The sequence below is a fragment of the Engystomops pustulosus genome, chromosome 3 (assembly GCF_040894005.1).
Source record: "Engystomops pustulosus chromosome 3, aEngPut4.maternal, whole genome shotgun sequence".
Classification (NCBI taxonomy): Eukaryota; Metazoa; Chordata; class Amphibia; order Anura; family Leptodactylidae; genus Engystomops; species Engystomops pustulosus.
Genome location: NC_092413.1, coordinates 168590122 through 168608692, shown reverse-complemented (window position 1 = coordinate 168608692; position 18571 = coordinate 168590122). Strand labels below are relative to the sequence as shown.

At 43.6% G+C, this 18571-nt stretch overlaps 1 protein-coding gene across 1 annotated transcript in view; it reads right to left on the bottom strand.

Annotated features, from left to right (window-relative positions):
* The window catches only part of LOC140122262 (uncharacterized), an 89442-nt gene extending 71392 nt beyond the window's left edge, over nt 1-18050 (bottom strand). The window contains exon 1 of the mRNA XM_072142931.1: nt 17945-18050. Within this exon, the coding sequence (XP_071999032.1) occupies nt 17945-18022 (78 nt within the window). The 5' untranslated portion in view covers nt 18023-18050. The remainder of the gene's footprint in view (nt 1-17944) is intronic.
* Nucleotides 18051-18571: the final 521 nt, after the last annotated feature.

Below are 18571 nucleotides of genomic sequence, written 5' to 3'. Positions count from 1 at the left end.
GAAATCAATGCTATTGGCCCCTTTACCAGTACAATAATGGGTATATTAAGTACAGGCGGTCCCCTACTCAAGAACACCCGACTTACAGACGGACCTCTGGTAATTGGTAATTCACTGTACTTTAGCCCTAGGCTACAATAAACAGCTATAACAGTTATTAAAAGTGTCTGAAATTAAAGGAAACCTACCACTTAAAAGTGGTAGTTCTAAGACACAGATACACGGCACCAGCTCAGGGTGAGCTGGTGCCGGAGTTTATTTTCCTTAATAAAATAAACCCCATATCGCTGAATAATAAGTTATATTAAAATTTATCTCACCATGCGCGCGCCCATGTGTGCGTCCGATTCTGAAGTTCCAGAGAGCCGGTGACGTCACCGAGACCTCCGGCACTTCAGAATCGGCCGCACGCACTGGCACGCACATGGTGAGACAAATTTTAATATAACTACTGCGGTGGGCCGAGATAAATTTTAATATAATTTATAATTCAGCAATAGGGGATTTATTTTATTAATGAAAATAAGCTCCGGCACCAGCTCACCCTGAGCTGGTGCCGTGTATCTGTAGGTGTAAGTAGGTGTAAGTAGGTGTAAGCTGTAAACACCGAGCACCAGCTCAGGGTGAGCTGGTGCCGGTGCTTAGTTTCGTTAGTGTTAAAACCGCGGTATCGCGGTTTTAACACTTTTTAAACTTTACAGCAGAAACTGCTTCGGCGCTGCGTGCGCGCGATCGTGCGCGCGCCTACATAGGAAATGCCGCAGGCGTTGCGCGCGCACGGTCGCGCGCAGCGCTGATGCAGCTTCTGCTATAAAGTTTAAAAAGTGTTAAAACCGGAATACTGCGGTTTTAACACTAACGAAACTAAGCACCGGCACCAGCTCACCCTGAGCTGGTGCTCGGTGTTTACAGCTTACACCGACCATTTGAAATGGTAGGTTTCCTTTAAGCTTTATTGTTAATACTGGTTCTGATGACAACCCAACATTTTTAAAGTCCAACTGTCACAGAGACAAAAATAAATTTGGATGGGGTTACAATTGTAAAGTATACGGTACCTACTGAACCTATCCTATATGTTACCTGTATGTAACTGCCTGTATTCATATTCATTGAACTATTCCTCATTTTTAAACTAAACAGCCACAAACCTAAATATATTTTACTGATAATTTATTTTTATAGAGCCACACAAAATTTTAAGTGTAAGTTATTGTAAATTAAAAAACATTAAAACCGTGTGGTGTGCATAAATTTTCAGCACCCTGTACTCGGATAGTTCTTAATAAAACCCAATTGCCTTTGGAAGTTACTAATTAGTAAAAAGAGTACGTTATATGTAATTATTAGAGATGAGCGAACATGCTCGTCCGAGCTTGATGCTCGGTCGAGCATTAGGGTACTCGAAACTGCTCGTTACTCGGACGAATACTTCGCCCGCTCGAGAAAATGGCAGCTCCCGCCGTTTTGCTTTTTGGCGGCCAGAAACAGAGCCAATCACAAGCCAGGAGACTCTGCACTCCACCCAGCATGACGTGGTACCCTTACACGTCGATAGCAGTGGTTGGCTGGCCAGATCAGGTGACCCTGGGATAGACTAGCCGCTGGCCGCGCTGCTCGGATCATTCTGTCTCTGGATGCCGCTAGGGAGAGAGCTGCTGCTGCTCAGGGAAAGCGTTAGGGTGTTCTATTAGCTTACTGTTAGGCAGGAGTGATTCTCAAAGAACCCAACAGCCCTTCTTAGGGCTACAATAACGTTCTACTTTTTTTATTTTAATTTGCATCTTTTACCATTTTGTGAGGAATTAGCAGGGGGACTTGCTACCGTTGTGTTTAGCTCTTAGTGGCACACATATCCATAGCAAAGACCGAAGTGGGAAAATTCAGTAGGGGTTGGATTTCTATTAGGCAATAACTCAGTGTCATCTCATCTGGCATAGTACTGTGCTTCCTTTGATACTTGGCTAGAAAATAGCCATAGGAGAATACAAACAGCTTCTTGAAGCCTACAGTAGCGTTCTATATATTTGATTTCTGGTTGATCTGCTGGTGGCTGTAGTTTCTGCAGTGCATGTACTTGCCAATTCTGAGCAATTTGTAGTGAGACTTGCGACCGCTGTGTTCTGCGCTTAGTGGCGCACATATCCATAGCAAAGGCTGAAGTGGCAAAATTCAGTAGGGGTTGGATTTCTATTAGGCAATAACTCAGTGTCATCTCATCTGGCATAGTACTGTGCTTCCTTTGATACTTGGCTAGAAAATAGCCATAGGAGAATACAAACAGCTTCTTGAAGCCTACAGTAGCGTTCTATATATTTGATTTCTGGTTGATCTGCTGGTGGCTGTAGTTTCTGCAGTGCATGTACTTGCCAATTCTGAGCAATTTGTAGTGAGACTTGCGACCGCTGTGTTCTGCGCTTAGTGGCGCACATATCCATAGCAAAGGCTGAAGTGGCAAAATTCAGTAGGGGTTGGATTTCTATTAGGCAATAACTCAGTGTCATCTCATCTGGCATAGTACTGTGCTTCCTTTGATACTTGGCTAGAAAATAGCCATAGGAGAATACAAACAGCTTCTTGAAGCCTACAGTAGCGTTCTATATATTTGATTTCTGGTTGATCTGCTGGTGGCTGTAGTTTCTGCAGTGCATGTACTTGCCAATTCTGAGCAATTTGTAGTGAGACTTGCGACCGCTGTGTTCTGCGCTTAGTGGCGCACATATCCATAGCAAAGGCTGAAGTGGCAAAATTCAGTAGGGGTTGGATTTCTATTAGGCAATAACTCAGTGTCATCTCATCTGGCATAGTACTGTGCTTCCTTTGATACTTGGCTAGAAAATAGCCATAGGAGAATACAAACAGCTTCTTGAAGCCTACAGTAGCGTTCTATATATTTGATTTCTGGTTGATCTGCTGGTGGCTGTAGTTTCTGCAGTGCATGTACTTGCCAATTCTGAGCAATTTGTAGTGAGACTTGCGACCGCTGTGTTCTGCGCTTAGTGGCGCACATATCCATAGCAAAGGCTGAAGTGGCAAAATTCAGTAGGGGTTGGATTTCTATTAGGCAATAACTCAGTGTCATCTCATCCGGCATAGTACTGTGCTTCCTTTGATACTTGGCTAGAAAATAGCCATAGGAGAATACAAACAGCTTCTTGATCTTGAAGCCTACAGTAGCGTTCTATATATTTGATTTCTGGTTGATCTGCTGGTGGCTGTAGTTTCTGCAGTGCATGTACTTGCCAATTCTGAGCAATTTGTAGTGGGACTTGCGACCGCTGTGTTCTGCGCTTAGTGGCGCACATATCCATAGCAAAGGCCGAAGTGGCAAAATTCAGTAGGGGTTGGATTTCTATTAGGCAATAACTCAGTGTCATCTCATCCGGCATAGTACTGTGCTTCCTTTGATACTTGGCTAGAAAATAGCCATAGGAGAATACAAACAGCTTCTTGATCTTGAAGCCTACAGTAGCGTTCTATATATTTGATTTCTGGTTGATCTGCTGGTGGCTGTAGTTTCTGCAGTGCATGTACTTGCCAATTCTGAGCAATTTGTAGTGGGACTTGCGACCGCTGTGTTCTGCGCTTAGTGGCGCACATATCCATAGCAAAGGCCGAAGTGGCAAAATTCAGTAGGGGTTGGATTTCTATTAGGCAATAACTCAGTGTCATCTCATCTGGCATAGTACTGTGCTTCCTTTGATACTTGGCTAGAAAATAGCCATAGCAATAGGATAGCATTGTTTGGTTTTAAAAACTCAAAAAAAAACAAAAAACACAAAAAAAAAAAAAAAAACACAAAAAAAAACAAAAAAAAGTAAAAAAAAAAATAAAGTTATAACTCTCATTTTAAAAATGTTTAACCCGAGGGCTAGGGGTAGAGGACGAGGACGGGGACGTGGGCGTCCAACTACTGCAGGGGTCAGAGGCCGTGGTCCTGGGCGGGGTGAGACACCACCTGCTGATGAGGGAGCAGGGGAACGCCGCAGAGCTACACTCCCTAGGTTCATGTCTGAAGTTACTGGGACTCGTGGTAGAGCACTGTTGAGGCCAGAACAGTGCGAACAGGTGATGTCGTGGATTGCTGACAATGCTTCGAGCAATTTGTCCACCACCAGTCAGTCTTCCACGCAGTCCACCCATGTCACCGAAATCGCCACTCCTCCAGCTCCTGCACCTCAGCCTCCTCCCCCCCCAGTCTGCCCCCTCCCAGGAAAATTTGGCATTTGAACCGGCATACTCTGAGGAACTGTTTTCTGGACCCTTCCCACAGTCACAAACCACTTGTCCGGTTGCTGCTGAGCAATTTTCCGATGCCCAGGTTTTCCACCAGTCACAGTCTGTGGGTGATGATGACCTTCTTGACGTAGTGGAAGTGTGTAAAGAGGTGTCCGACGATGAGGAGACACGGTTGTCAGACAGTGGGGAAGTTGTTGTCAGGGCAGGAAGTCCGAGGGGGGAGCAGACTGAGGGATCGGAGGATGATGAGGTGACAGACCCAAGCTGGGTTGAGAGGCCGGGTGAACACAGTGCTTCTGAGACGGAGGAGAGTCCTCGACCTGAACAGGTTGGAAGAGGCAGTGGTGGGGCCAGACGGAGAGGCAGGGCCAGAGCTGGTGCATCAGCGCCACTGTCAACTAGTGAAGCTCCCGTGGTGAGGGCTCTTGCGGCGAGGGCTAGATCTTCAGAAGTGTGGAGGTTCTTTAAGGAAACACCGGATGACCGACGGACTGTGGTGTGCAACATTTGCCAAACCAGGCTCAGCAGGGGTTCCACCACTACTAGCTTAACTACCACCAGTATGCGCAGGCATATGAATGCTAAGCACCCCACTCAGTGGCAACAAGCCCGTTCACCTCCGGCCGTGCACACCACTGCTCCTTCCCCTGTGTCAGCTGCTAGTCAGCCCCCTGCCCAGGACCCTGGCACAAAAACCCCATCGTCGCCTCCACGATCCTCCACAGCATCCACCAGCGTTCAGCTCTCCATACCCCAGACGCTGGAGCGGAAACGCAAATATAGTGCAACCCACCCGCACGCCCAAGCCCTTAATGTGCACATCTCCAGATTGCTTAGCCTGGAGATGCTGCCCTATAGGCTAGTAGAGACCGAGGCCTTTCGCAACCTCATGGCGGCGGCCGCCCCTCGGTATTCGGTCCCCAGCCGCCACTACTTTTCCCGATGTGCCGTCCCAGCCCTGCACCAGCACGTGTCAGACAACATCATCCGTGCCCTGACCAACGCCGTTTCTGACAAGGTCCACCTGACCACGGACACGTGGACGAGTGCTGCCGGGCAGGGCCACTATATATCGCTGACGGCACATTGGGTTAACTTGGTGGAGGCTGGGACCGAGTCTGACCCTGGGGCTGCTCATATACTGCCGACGCCGAGGATTGCGGGGCCTACCTCGGTCCAGGTGTTTCAGGCCTACTATGCCTCCTCCTCCTCCCACCCCTCCTCCACCTCCTCCTCCGAACTACCATCCGTGGGCACGGCGCCATCAGTCGGTAGCTCTAGGCACAGCAGCAGTGCCGTCGCTAAGCGACAGCAGGCGGTGCTCAAACTGCTGAGCCTAGGCGACAAAAGGCACACCGCCCAAGAGCTATTACAGGGCATCACGGCGCAGACTGATCTGTGGCTGGCACCGCTGAACCTCAAGCCGGGAATGGTTGTGTGTGACAACGGCCGTAACCTGGTGGCGGCTCTGCAACTCGGCAGACTGACACATGTGCCATGCCTGGCCCATGTGTTAAATCTGATAGTTCAGCGTTTCCTCAAGACATACCCCAATCTGTCTGATTTGCTCACGAAGGTGCGCCGCATCTGTGCGCATTTCAGGAAGTCCAGCCCAGATGCTGCCACTCTCAGGGCAGCGCAGCGCCGCCTCCAACTGCCCGCTCACCGACTGTTGTGCGACGTGCCCACGAGGTGGAATTCAACACTGACCATGTTATCCAGAGTTTACCAGCAGCGCAGAGCGATTGTAGACTGCCAGATGTCAACTTCCACCAGAACTGGTAGTCAGGTCAGTCAGCTTCCTCAAGTCTACAATGAGGAGTGGACGTGGATGTCTGATATCTGTCAGGTGCTGAGTAACTTTGAGGAGTCAACACAGATGGTCAGTGGCGATGCCGCCATCATCAGCCTCACCATCCCGCTGCTTGGCCTGTTGAAAAACTCTCTGGTCAGCATGAAGTCGGAAGCTTTGCGCTCGTTACAAGAGACGGGGGAAGAATATTCCCTTGTTGATAGCCAAAGCACCCTGAGGTCTGTTTCTCAGCGCATATCGGAGGAGGTGGAGGTGGAGGAGGATGAGGAGGAAGAGGAGGAGAATGTTGGCGAGACACAAGAGGGGACCATTGTTGAGTCCTTCACTGTTCAGCGTGTATGGGCAGAAGAAGAGGAGTTGGAGGAGTTGGAGGAGGAGGAAATGGACAGTCAGGCCAGTGAGGGGAGTGAATTCTTACGCGTTGGTACTCTGGCGCATATGGCAGATTTCATGCTAGGCTGCCTATCCCGTGACCCTCGCGTTCAAAGAATTTATTCCAGCACCGATTACTGGGTGTTCACTCTCCTGGACCCACGGTACAAGCAAAATCTTCCCACTCTCATCCCTGGAGAGGAAAGGAGTGTGAGAATGCATGAATACCAGCAGGCCCTGGTGCACAAGCTGAAACAGTATTTCCCTTCTGACAGCGCTAGCGGCAGAGTGCGTAGTTCTGCGGGACAAGTAGCGAGGGAGAGTAGGCGAGCAGGCAGCTTGTCCAGCACTGGCAAGGGTACGCTTTACAAGGCTTTTGCCAGCTTTATGTCACCCCAGCAAGACACTGTCACCTGTCCCCAGTCTCGGCAGAGTAGGGCTGATCTTTACAGAAAGATGGTGAGGGAGTACGTAGCTGACCATACCATCGTCCTAAATGATCACACAGCTCCCTACAACTACTGGGTTTCAAAGCTGGACATGTGGCACGAACTGGCGCTGTACGCCTTGGAGGTTCTTGCCTGCCCTGCCGCTAGCGTCTTGTCCGAGCGGGTTTTCAGTGCAGCTGGTGGCATCATCACCGATAAGCGTACACGCCTGTCGACTGACAGCGCTGACAGGCTGACGCTTATTAAAATGAATAAAGGCTGGATTTCTCAGAATTTCCAATCTCCACCAGGTGAAGGAAGCTCAACCTGAATAATTGATCCACTCCTCCTCCTCCTCCTCATTTTCCTCCTTCTCCTCCTCTTTGTACAGTAAAGCAGAGGAAAATGGCTATTTTTTGACAGGGCCCACTGGCTCTTGCTATAGTACTTCATGCATTTAATTTTTCTGGAGGGCCACCTACCCGGTCCTCTGTTTGAAACAATTTTTGTGAGTGCCACATACAGGCACTCAATCTATTCCATTTTTCTGGAGGGCCACCTACCCGGTCCTCTGTTTTAAAAAATTTTTGGGACTGCCACATACAGGCACTCAATCTATTCCATTTTACTGGAGGGCCACCTACCTGCTCCTCTGGTTTGAAACATTTTTGGGACTGCCACATACAGGCACTCAATCTATTCCATTTTACTGCAGGGCCACCTACCTGCTCCTCTGGTTTGAACAATTTTTGGGACTGCCACATACAGGCACTCAATCTATTCCATTTTACTGGAGGGCCACCTACCTGCTCCTCTGGTTTGAAACATTTTTGGGACTGCCACATACAGGCACTCAATCTATTCCATTTTACTGCAGGGCCACCTACCTGCTCCTCTGGTTTGAACAATTTTTGGGACTGCCACATACAGGCACTCAATCTATTCCATTTTACTGGAGGGCCACCTACCTGCTCCTCTGGTTTGAAACATTTTTGGGACTGCCACATACAGGCACTCAATCTATTCCATTTTACTGCAGGGCCACCTACCTGCTCCTCTGGTTTGAACAATTTTTGGGACTGCCACATACAGGCACTCAATCTATTCCATTTTACTGGAGGGCCACCTACCTGCTCCTCTGGTTTGAAACATTTTTGGGACTGCCACATACAGGCACTCAATCTATTCCATTTTACTGCAGGGCCACCTACCTGCTCCTCTGGTTTGAAACATTTTTGGGACTGCCACATACAGGCACTCAATCTATCCCATTTTACTGGAGGGCCACCTACCTGCTCCTCTGGTTTGAAAAATGTTTGGGACTGCCACATACAGGCACTATCCAAATTAAATTGTCTCCATAGCAGCCTCCACACGTTGTCTCCATTGCTACCTCCAAAAGTCGTCCATATAGCTGCCTCCATACATCGTCCCTTTATCAAACGAGGTGTGTCAGGCAGAATTTTGGGTTGTTTTCATGGATTCCACATCAAAGTTGTTAACTTTGTCACCACCCTGCTGTGTAATCCCCAAAATATACTGGCAAACTTTTACCATTTAGGGATATTATTTCAGCGCTTCTTGCGCATCTGTTTACATTCCCCTCACCCGGCATATCCTAAACTTATAAGAACGCTACTACACTTGATCTTATACAAAAGGTTCTTAGAAGTGCTGTTTGGGGAGTAGCCTAGAGACAGGGGCTTGGATTGGCGAAAGCTCGCCTGGCAGCGGAACGCCAGCTCCATGCGCATCATGCGCTTCTTGCGCATCTGTTTACATTCCCCTCACCCGCCATATCCCAAACTTATAAGAACGCTACTACACTTAACTTGGTGCAGGCTGGGACCGAGTCTGACCCTGGGGCTGGTCATATACTGCCGACGCAGAGAATTGCGGGGCCTACCTCGGTCCAGGTCTCAAAGGCCTACTATACCTCCTCCCACCCCTCCTCCACCTCCTCCTCCTCCGAATTACCATCCGTGGGCATGGCGCCATCAGTCGGTAGCTCTAGGCACAGCAGCAGTGCCGTCGCTAAGCGACAGCAGGCGGTGCTGAAACTGCTGAGCCTAGGCGATAAAAGGCACACCGCCCAAGAGCTATTACAGGGCATTCCACATCAAAGTTGTTAACTTTGTCGCCACCCTGCTGTGTAATCCCCAAAATATACTTGCAAACTTTTACCATTTAGGGATATTATTTCAGCGCTTCTTGCGCATCTGTTTACATTCCCCTCACCCGGCATATCCTAAACTTATAAGAACGCTACTACACTTGATCTTATACAAAAGGTTCTTAGAAGTGCTGTTTGGGGAGTAGCCTAGAGAAAGGGGCTTGGATTGGCGAAAGCTCGCCTGGCAGCGGAGCGCCAGCTCCATGCCAAGATCCAACTAACATAGTTTTAACTGCAGCACCTTTAATCTACTACTAGTTCACTGCCTCCATACATGGTCCCCTTATCAAACGAGCTGTGTCAGGCAGAATTTTGGGTTGTTTTCATGGCTTCCATGTTAACTTTGTCGCCACCCTGCTGTGTAATCCACAAAATATACTGGCAAACTTTTATCATGTACCGATATTATTTGAGCGCTTCTTGCTCACCTCCTTTGGTTCCTCTCTGCCACCCATTGGTTTGAAGCCTGAGTCCATTTAGGGTATGTCGCCATGCCACTCTCTAGCCTGCTGCCGCTGCCTCTGCATGCCGTCCCCTATAGTGTCAGGGTCAATTATTGGATGTTTTAGATGCTATCTAGCTTCATTCTGTCACTCTGTCATGGCCATGCTGTTGCCCATAATTTTGGCATAATGGTGCGATTATGCAGCCTCAGAGGCATCCATGCATGCTGCCCCTGCTGTTTCCTGTCCATTTCCGTGGTGTTTCCATCCTTTTCTGAGGTTCCCAGGTGTTTGGCCAAGCTTCCCTGTGCAGAGCCTTGGTCCCCTTGAAAAATGCTCGAGTCTCCCATTGACTTCAATGGGGTTCGTTATTCGAGACGAGCACTCGAGCATCGGGAAAAGTTCGTCTCGAATAACGAGTACCCGAGCATTTTAGTGTTCGCTCATCTCTAGTAATTATGTAACCACTACTGCTGTTTATTTATAGATCTCAAAGGTATGATAGAGAACATTAGTGAACACACAGCTTAATGAAAACCAAGGCTTTGGATAAAGTTGTGGCAAACTGTGCAGCTGGGTTAGGTTTCAAAAAAATAGCCCTAGATGTGAACATCTCACGCTGCACTGTTCAATGCATCATCCTCAAAAGGAGAATGGCCCAACTGCTAATCTACCAAGACATGGCCATTCACCAAAACTGACAGCTCAGACAAAGAAAGGCGCTAAATAAGCCAGGGTCACTGTGGAGATGCTGCACAGATCCACAGCTCAGGTGGGAGAATCAGGCCACAAATATGTGGCACTTGTACATGGCAAGCCATAATAAGTCTTGTTTGCAGTTTGCAAAATTCTTTCTAGGGGAGAGCAAGCATATGAAAAAAGTAAGAACCCTTTCACATAAAGGTCAAACGCTTTGTGTGAAGGAACGTCAACACCTTGGTTGCAACCGCCATGAGGGAAGTTGAGACATTCGCCGCTGGCAGTAACCCATACTGTATAACATGGAGCAGCATCTTGAGATCTGGTACTGAACCCCCTGGGCCTGTATCATTGTGCTGTGCCATGATTTGCAAAGCACAGGGATTAGAGGGCAAATATAAAGGAGGGGCTGATGGTAAGGAAAAGGGTCAAATATGAAAGGAGACTGACTATGGGGAGGGGGGCGTCTTTTATAATTTGCTGCATGCAACAGAGAGGCTTGTTTGGTGGAAAGATGGATGAAAAACTACAAAATTTCATCTGTCCTATACGTTTGCCAATAACAAATAAACAAAATTTCTTGTTCTTAAATAAATAAAACATAAAGCCACAATATTCCAGCGGAATGTCTTAAAGGCAGCTGTGAGACCTTTTCTGTTCCCAGTTATCTAATAGCTATTCCACTAGAATCAACATCTTTCAATAAACAATTATATTGCATAGAAATGTCTGTAGCTAATTTTTCTACTGCTGACACTGTAGCTGAAGTATAGGGGATCCTACGGGCTGGCAGCAAACACCTAGAAGGAAATTATTGATGTAACTGTGTATAATCTCATTATGGTGTTCAATAGAATTTACCATTATACAATGAATTAATGGTTTGGCACTTGAATTACATTTCTTGGGGCCTCTTGGCATATAATGATCTATAGTAAGATTTTGAATGGGGCAGAAAACAGGCCTGTATTCTTTGGTTATAGAAGCCTTTCCCAATCATATTGAGACTAAAGAACCCAAGGGTCACACATAATGGCCAAGACCAAAACCAAATTTGGTCAACAATTAAAGACTTTCATATGTGAATCTGTATTTTTCTTGTATTTCCCCTGGCACATCTTGCCAGAGAACAGAACAATCTAAAATGTTGAATTTTATTTAGAATTCCTCTTTTTCAGGGCAGCCGCTTAATGTCCATTCAGAGGCGGGGAACCTATGGTACTCAGAGCCCTTTCTGTGGGCACCCGGGCCATCACCCAAACACACCAGACATGACTCAAAGAATCTTCCTGCAGTTCCAAGCAACTTAAAAAGATGCTGCTTTCAGTCATATATTTAAGTGATGCTTACTTCGCTACTTGGGTATGTAGGAAGAGGGAGAATGAGTAAAAAGGACCGAATTATCTTTGGAAGACCTTCTGCTGGCCCCACAATTCTCTGTGTACAGAGGGACACTGGAAAGAAGCTAAAATTATGCAAATTTTCCATCTTGTCCTCAGGAGGCCAATATGATCGAACATTGTTGAAGAACAGGGAGAAATAAGTTACTGCTTGAATTTTTGGTTGGCACCTCACAATAAATAAGGGGGGTTTGGGGTGGCAGTTTGGGCACTGGGCTGCTAAAAGGTTCACCATCACTGCCATAAAGGATCCACCAGGGCCTATAAATTACAGAAAATCAATGCAAAATGTGATGCCATTTATGGATAGGACATACCTGCCCCCAGGCAGTAATATAGGTCTCCATAATAAACCACAATATAATCTCTGGACATCTTAGAGACCTTACTCAGGAGCATCTGATCTGGTGATATAGATTACATTTAGTTTGAATTCTTTATTAAAGGTATCTATACTTCCAGGGGGGCCAGTAGATGGGAAGACTAGTAGTGCATACCTTATTATTTTGTCTTTGCTCATTGTCAATGGCTGCACATTAAAAACAACAGCTAATTAATGAAAAACAGTCCTTATTTGCTTCTGAAAGTCTATTTGGTGAATGTCGTCTTAGCAGGGTAGACAGATGCTGTACAAGTAGTGAGGACCAAGCTAATAAAACAGTAAGTGGGAAATAGTGTAAAAGTTTATAGTGCACAGTATATGCTTTATGGTGAGTTCTTACATAACAAGCCTGTGGTTTTACTGGCCATATAATTTACAAAGTGCTTAGTGCCAAGGTTTTAATGTTCTACAAAGCCAAGAATAACAGCCACGAGAGTAGGGAGAACATCGCTGTTTATTATACCTAAGGGTCAACTCTGCTATTTCAAATGTGTCAATAATGTGTGCCCCTACAATGAGCACCGATGATTCTGAATAGAAGAAAATGAAGGATAAAAACATCTTCACTTATTAATATAGAAATAAAGGAAATTTAAAACAGTTTCCAAACAGCATTTTCCCTTTCCACTTTTATTTAATTTATTTGCCATTATTGGAATTCTTTTTAATTTTTAAAGCTGTAATTTCAGAATGACACATTTTTTGCAGCATTTTAAAAGGTCATATTTGGCAATTCTGTATTTGGATATCTAAAGTGGAGTAAGAAACATAGAAATTTAGAAAGTCACAGTAACATCTGTACCAACATCATCCTCTGTCCATAAAGAATGGCTGAGGATGTGTAGATCAGGTTATTCATTTTCACTCTGACATTGTAAGGCTCAGTTCACACTACGGTTGGGATTTTCATTTCTAGTAACCGCCTAGAAAAGTAAAAAACTGAAAAAGAACGGATCAGTTTTAAATCCCATTGAAATAGATGTAGATTTTAATGTCACTCGTTGTCATCAGTTATACAATGATCTGTTATTCTTAATTTTTTTTCACGGAAAAAATGACGGAGTTTGCATTTTTTTTTCCGTTTAAAAAAACCTGATGATTCCAAACTAACCATAACAGATGACATTAAATTATTTTTACATTCATAGTATCATAGTATATAAGGCTGGAAAAAGACACAAGTCCATCCAGTCCAAACTTTCCTTTTACCTTGCTATTTGGTACTGAATTTGTTGTGACCGGACTCTGGAGACTATTCTTCTCTGTTTGTTTTATCTTGTATTTGTCTCTATGTTTTGCACTTTGGAGCAAGGAAATAACATCATCTATTTTCCCTTTACTGCCTATGGTAAAGTGTCTCAGTGTGGTAAAGTATGGTATTAGTCTCAGGGCCCACTGTCACTGGCTATGTATTTTCTCTGTTCCCAAACCATACCCTACAATTACAAGAGCCAAAAGAAACACACATAAGTAAAAACTTTTGCAACTTTTGACACCAGAATCCCCCTGCAGGCAGGTAGAATGTTCCTTTATCATAGATCCTTCATGTATTTAGTATTGTCTCAGAGAAAGTTAACAGAATGTTGTTTAAAGGGGTATTCTCGTCTGGGCATTCACATTCAGTTTCATTAATCAGCCATATATAAACATTTCTTCAATTAGACAATGTGTGAAGATAATTTCTCATAAATGTATTCATATGGTCCCTTAAAAACAAGACTTTGTCCTTGGTTACGGCCACCTTTGCTGAAGTGATTGCACAAAGAAAAAAATATTTTTGTATATGAAATGTCCAGGAGTTACTGCAGGTCCTACAGTTGTCCTGTGGTAATGAACGCTGAATCCAGGAGGTCAGGCAGGACTCAATAGCGCATGTCTGGCCACTGCTGCCAGAGTGTGAGGTGTTCGTATCCGAGGAAGCTATCTCATTTCTAAGGGACCATATGACTACATTTATGAGAATTTATCTTCACAAAGGAACAATTGAAGAAATGTTTACATATGGCAAATGAATGAAACTAAATGTGAATGCTAAGATGGGAATACCCCATTAAAGTGTCTTACCACAAAAAATATAGACAGGAAAAATCTTCAAGCTCACCAAATAGCAGATTATTAATAGTTGTTTTCTTGCAAGAGCAAAGTATATTATTAATATGTCCTCCACTAGTATAGGGTACCATGTAAGACGTTGGTCAGCCGTAAAAAGGAGAAACTGTAGAAGACTGAAGAAGCATTGGAGCTGGCTTTGCTTTAGATGAAGTCACACATTTTTAATGATGTTACACATTCTTACAAATGCTCCATAAATCTTATTTCTTTAGATTTCATGACTGGTTCACCAGCATATAAGAAGCTTTTTGTAGGAAACCAGTTGGTGTTTTTGAAATAGAAAAACACATAGTATAGAGACTTAGACTAAATCACAATGCATGTAGATTACTGTACTGGCAACCAAGACTTTGATGAAAATCTGTCCCCATAAAAAATCAGTTTAATTTAGTGTCATAGAGCATGAGGTGATAAGCAGCTTCTGTTTCTGTGTTTAGAGACAGGTGGGAAATCTCAATCAATAATTACAGACCCCCAGAAGGGGCCACATGAGGCAAGATGAGCAGTTCAACTCAGAGCCCTGAGCGGACTATCGACTCACCAACTTTTTTATCCAACAACATGCTTTTACAAGGAAGCCTATATAGAATTAAATTGAGGATAGAGGGGGTCTGTAAATGGAAATATGCAGGGCTTCATATAATGAAACTAACAGGGAATTCTGTTTATGGGGCTATGGCAGTTGAATATAATGAAGCTGGAAAGGGGGGAATCTGTATGTGGGGCTCTATGTAATAAAACTGAGTGTGGCGACATTTACATTTTCGCCTCAGCCAACAAAAAGGCTATAACCAGCCCTGTTCCCTATACAAGTATGCATCCAAAATTGGCTATCAATTATTGAGTATTAGACTCCAAAGTATAAGGAAGCAACAGGTGAAAGATAAGACTGCGACCCACATTTATCTTGCATGTTAACGATGACCCAAAAAAAGCCGGTGCACTCTGTCGGAGCAGTGCTGGAGGTGCCAGATTCATGAGGAATGTGCACCACAATTCATGAATCTGGTGCACCCTGCACACTCCACAGGCAAACTACACTTGGTGCAGTTTGCACTGATTTTGATAAATTTTGGCCTATGTGTTTAACGTAACTACCTTTGAATATTCACTAACAGTACAGTTCCTATGATAGTGTTCTTCTTAGATTTTAGTGAAATGGTTGTAGTCAGCCGGTAAACCTTAAAAATTAGGCTCTAAAATTAATTAATCATATAACCTAAAGGATTTGGTAATCTATGGGAAGTATGAAGAACAGGCCTGGACTCTCAGTATTTGTCCACGCTTTTTCGATTTGCAGAAATGCACTTTGACGAATAGATAAATAAGAAAAGTTTATGTAGTTATGTAGTCTGAGGGCACATAGTAATTTCCTGATGTATTATGAATTTTGCTTTGTGATACACAATGTAAGAACACAATGATCTGAGTATACAACCATGTTTCATTATATCCGTAGAACCATAATAACTATGGATTATATGTTTGTGTTTTTTTAACGTATGAATATGAGGAAATGAGTGCTTCCACAGTATGTTTTGCTTTTACGCTTTAGAAGTTGACAGTTTGTCTTCTGCTTTCATCTCCACACATCTAACTGCAGATTCCCTCTGTTTCTGTGGATTAAGAAACCACAATCCCTAAGGAAGAATGTTCTTTAATGATTTGAAAATTTCAAATTACAAAGGGAAAGCAAGTGACTGATAGTTTAATGGGTCCATTTTTATAATGCATTGTGTTATATGTAGTCAGGGAAGGGACCAAATGTCCATAGAATTATATCTCCGATGGTGGTTTTGATGGTAAACATGAAAAAACCCTTTATTTCCAATGTTTCATTTGTAAGGAAATGCAACATAGCATGAATAATAACTAACGTAATAAAATGTTGTATTTAAATTTATGAATACACTCCTGTACCATAGTCACTATTTACCAAAGTATTTTAGTTCTAAAATACAAGCTTGTGTATATAATTAAAAAGCTGGTTATCTGATATTACAGAGCATGCCATCTGAAATGATGGTGTCGTCACCACAAAACGACCCTGAATTTTACTTGGCTGCATGTTTATATTGTCAGTAAAACCAATAATAAGAAGACAAAAGTTGTGCATCAGCTGATTGGATTTGGAAACACTTCATACTTCTAAGAAAGTAGATTAGAGAGAAGATTTCTAGGGTTTGGCTTTATATTGTGAAGTGGAAATATGCACGGAGAAATAAATGGATAGCATTTTCTAATTTCCATACCCCACAGTTTTATTTTGTAAGAACAATAATTTAGCTCGCTCTTGCATAGGCAGTCCCTGGGTTATGAATAAAGATAGGTTCTTTAGGTTTATACTTAAGTTGAATTTATATGTAAGTCGTAACTGGTATATTTTGTAGTTGTAAGTCCAGAAGCTGCATTACAGACACCTTACAGCTGATAACTGCAGCTGGGACTAACAAAAAGAATCCAGAGAGCTTCACCAGTGGTCACAGTGAGCACAGTGGTCCGTCTGTAACTAGGGGTAATCTGTAAGTTGGGTGTCCTTAAAGAGACCTTGTCATTTCAATAAAACACTCTAGCTGCACACCCTAAAGAAAGCAGCTCCCTATGGCTATGCCTATGCCAGTTATAGCACTGTTAAATTTCTAGCTTTAATGGAACATACCAAAAATCTATGAAGAGCTGAGATAGGTAGCCGTCCGATCCACGAACCTAGCTTGACGAGGCAATGACTGCAGCATCAAGCCTGGCAGTCACCACTGGTATCCCCATACGCTCCCCTCATGAATAAGCCAGACAGACGGAAGCTAGGTCCATCGAACGGACCACTACGTAGCCTAGCGCTTCATAGCTTTTTGCCATGTTTCTGATGAAGCTAGAAATTTATCAGTGATATAACTGGGATGGCTAGGGAGATTCTTCCTTTTGTATGTGCAGCTAGAGTGTTTTATGACCTAAAAGGGTCTCTTTAGGTTCGGGGACCGCCTATACTTGGAAAACCAATACTGCACAATAGAGTAAATTACATAGGAAGTTCAACCTGACCACATGTTAGTGTTGGTAATTGACTTATTGTAAAGAGCTAATGATGCATGGTACTTTCTTCAAAACCCACCTGAAGGCATGGCAATGTAGACAATATAAAAAGAATATAAACACCTATGTAAAACACCACAGAATATGATGGCGCTATAAAAAGAAAGATTATTATTACCCTATGTAAAATATACTCAGATCTCTACTATTCTGGATATCTAGGCTCTCCATTGTTCTACAAAAAGCATATCAAGGTATATGCAGTTTTATTTTGGTAAAATTTGAATTCCACTCATAATGGAAGCCATGATGTACAATGGCTCCTCGAAGGTTTCATTCTGGTGTGCTATAATTTTACAGAAATAAGAGCACTGCATGCAGCACTACTCTTATCCTCATTTCTGATAGCAATTTGTGGTGGAACTATGAGAACTGCAAGTTTAACATCCAAAATACAAAAAAATTAAACATGAATACAAATACCCCAAGACCTGATTCATACATTTTCTTTCTGTTATCCATGCATTGTTGTGATTGACACAGTATGCTGGTAAGAGTAAATGTAATGTTCTTTTTCTAAATAAAGAAATAATATAAGTAGTGTAAAGGTTTGTACATTTGAACCTTGTTTGTCTTAAAATACTGACAAGTAAAAATGGACACATCCCTGTGAAAAATGCATTTATATTCCAAGATTGTACCTGGACTTGGAGAAATCTGGTGCCCTGCTAGGTGAGATCTCACTGTCAGAGCACATAGATGCATTTTCAAGTCCTGATGCTAACAACACAGAGGTATGGGACTGATACCCTACACAGTCTACAGTTTTACATTCTCTGTAAGATTACTTTACCTTATTGGTTGAAAGCATCCCCAGAGTAAATAAGGAGAATTCTCCGCTATGGTTCTGGATCTTGCCTTTCTCAATCATCCAGTCAGCCAAAACATTTCCTGAATGGGGATGCCTATATTGAAGATAATGCAATACTTTATGATGTTTAATGCTTCACAACTATGATAATTCTGCTTAAGACAATCACCATCTAGAATGTAATTCTTTGGGTATTTCCATACAAAAATATGGTGGAAAGTTGTTCGAGGTTAAATCAAATCAAAAGACGAGGGGGCACTGTCTCCGTCTGGAGAAAACAAGGTTTAATCACCAGAGGTGACAGGGCTTTTTTACTATGAGAACTGTCAATCTGTCGAATAGCCTGCCTCAGGAGCTGGTCACAGCAGGGACAGCAGAGAGCTTCAAGAAGGGTCTAGATGCCTTTTTACATCTAAATAACATTGATGGTTATGTTATATAGAATTGTTTCCCCTAAATCCCTTCCTCATTTAACCCCTTCCCTTCCTTGGTTCAAATTGATGGACATGTGTATAAACTATGAATTAGTCTATTGCTTTGCCTTTGACTCCAAGTTCATCCAAAATCAAAATGACAGTCAATCTGGTTGATCTAAAAGCCAGATTGAGC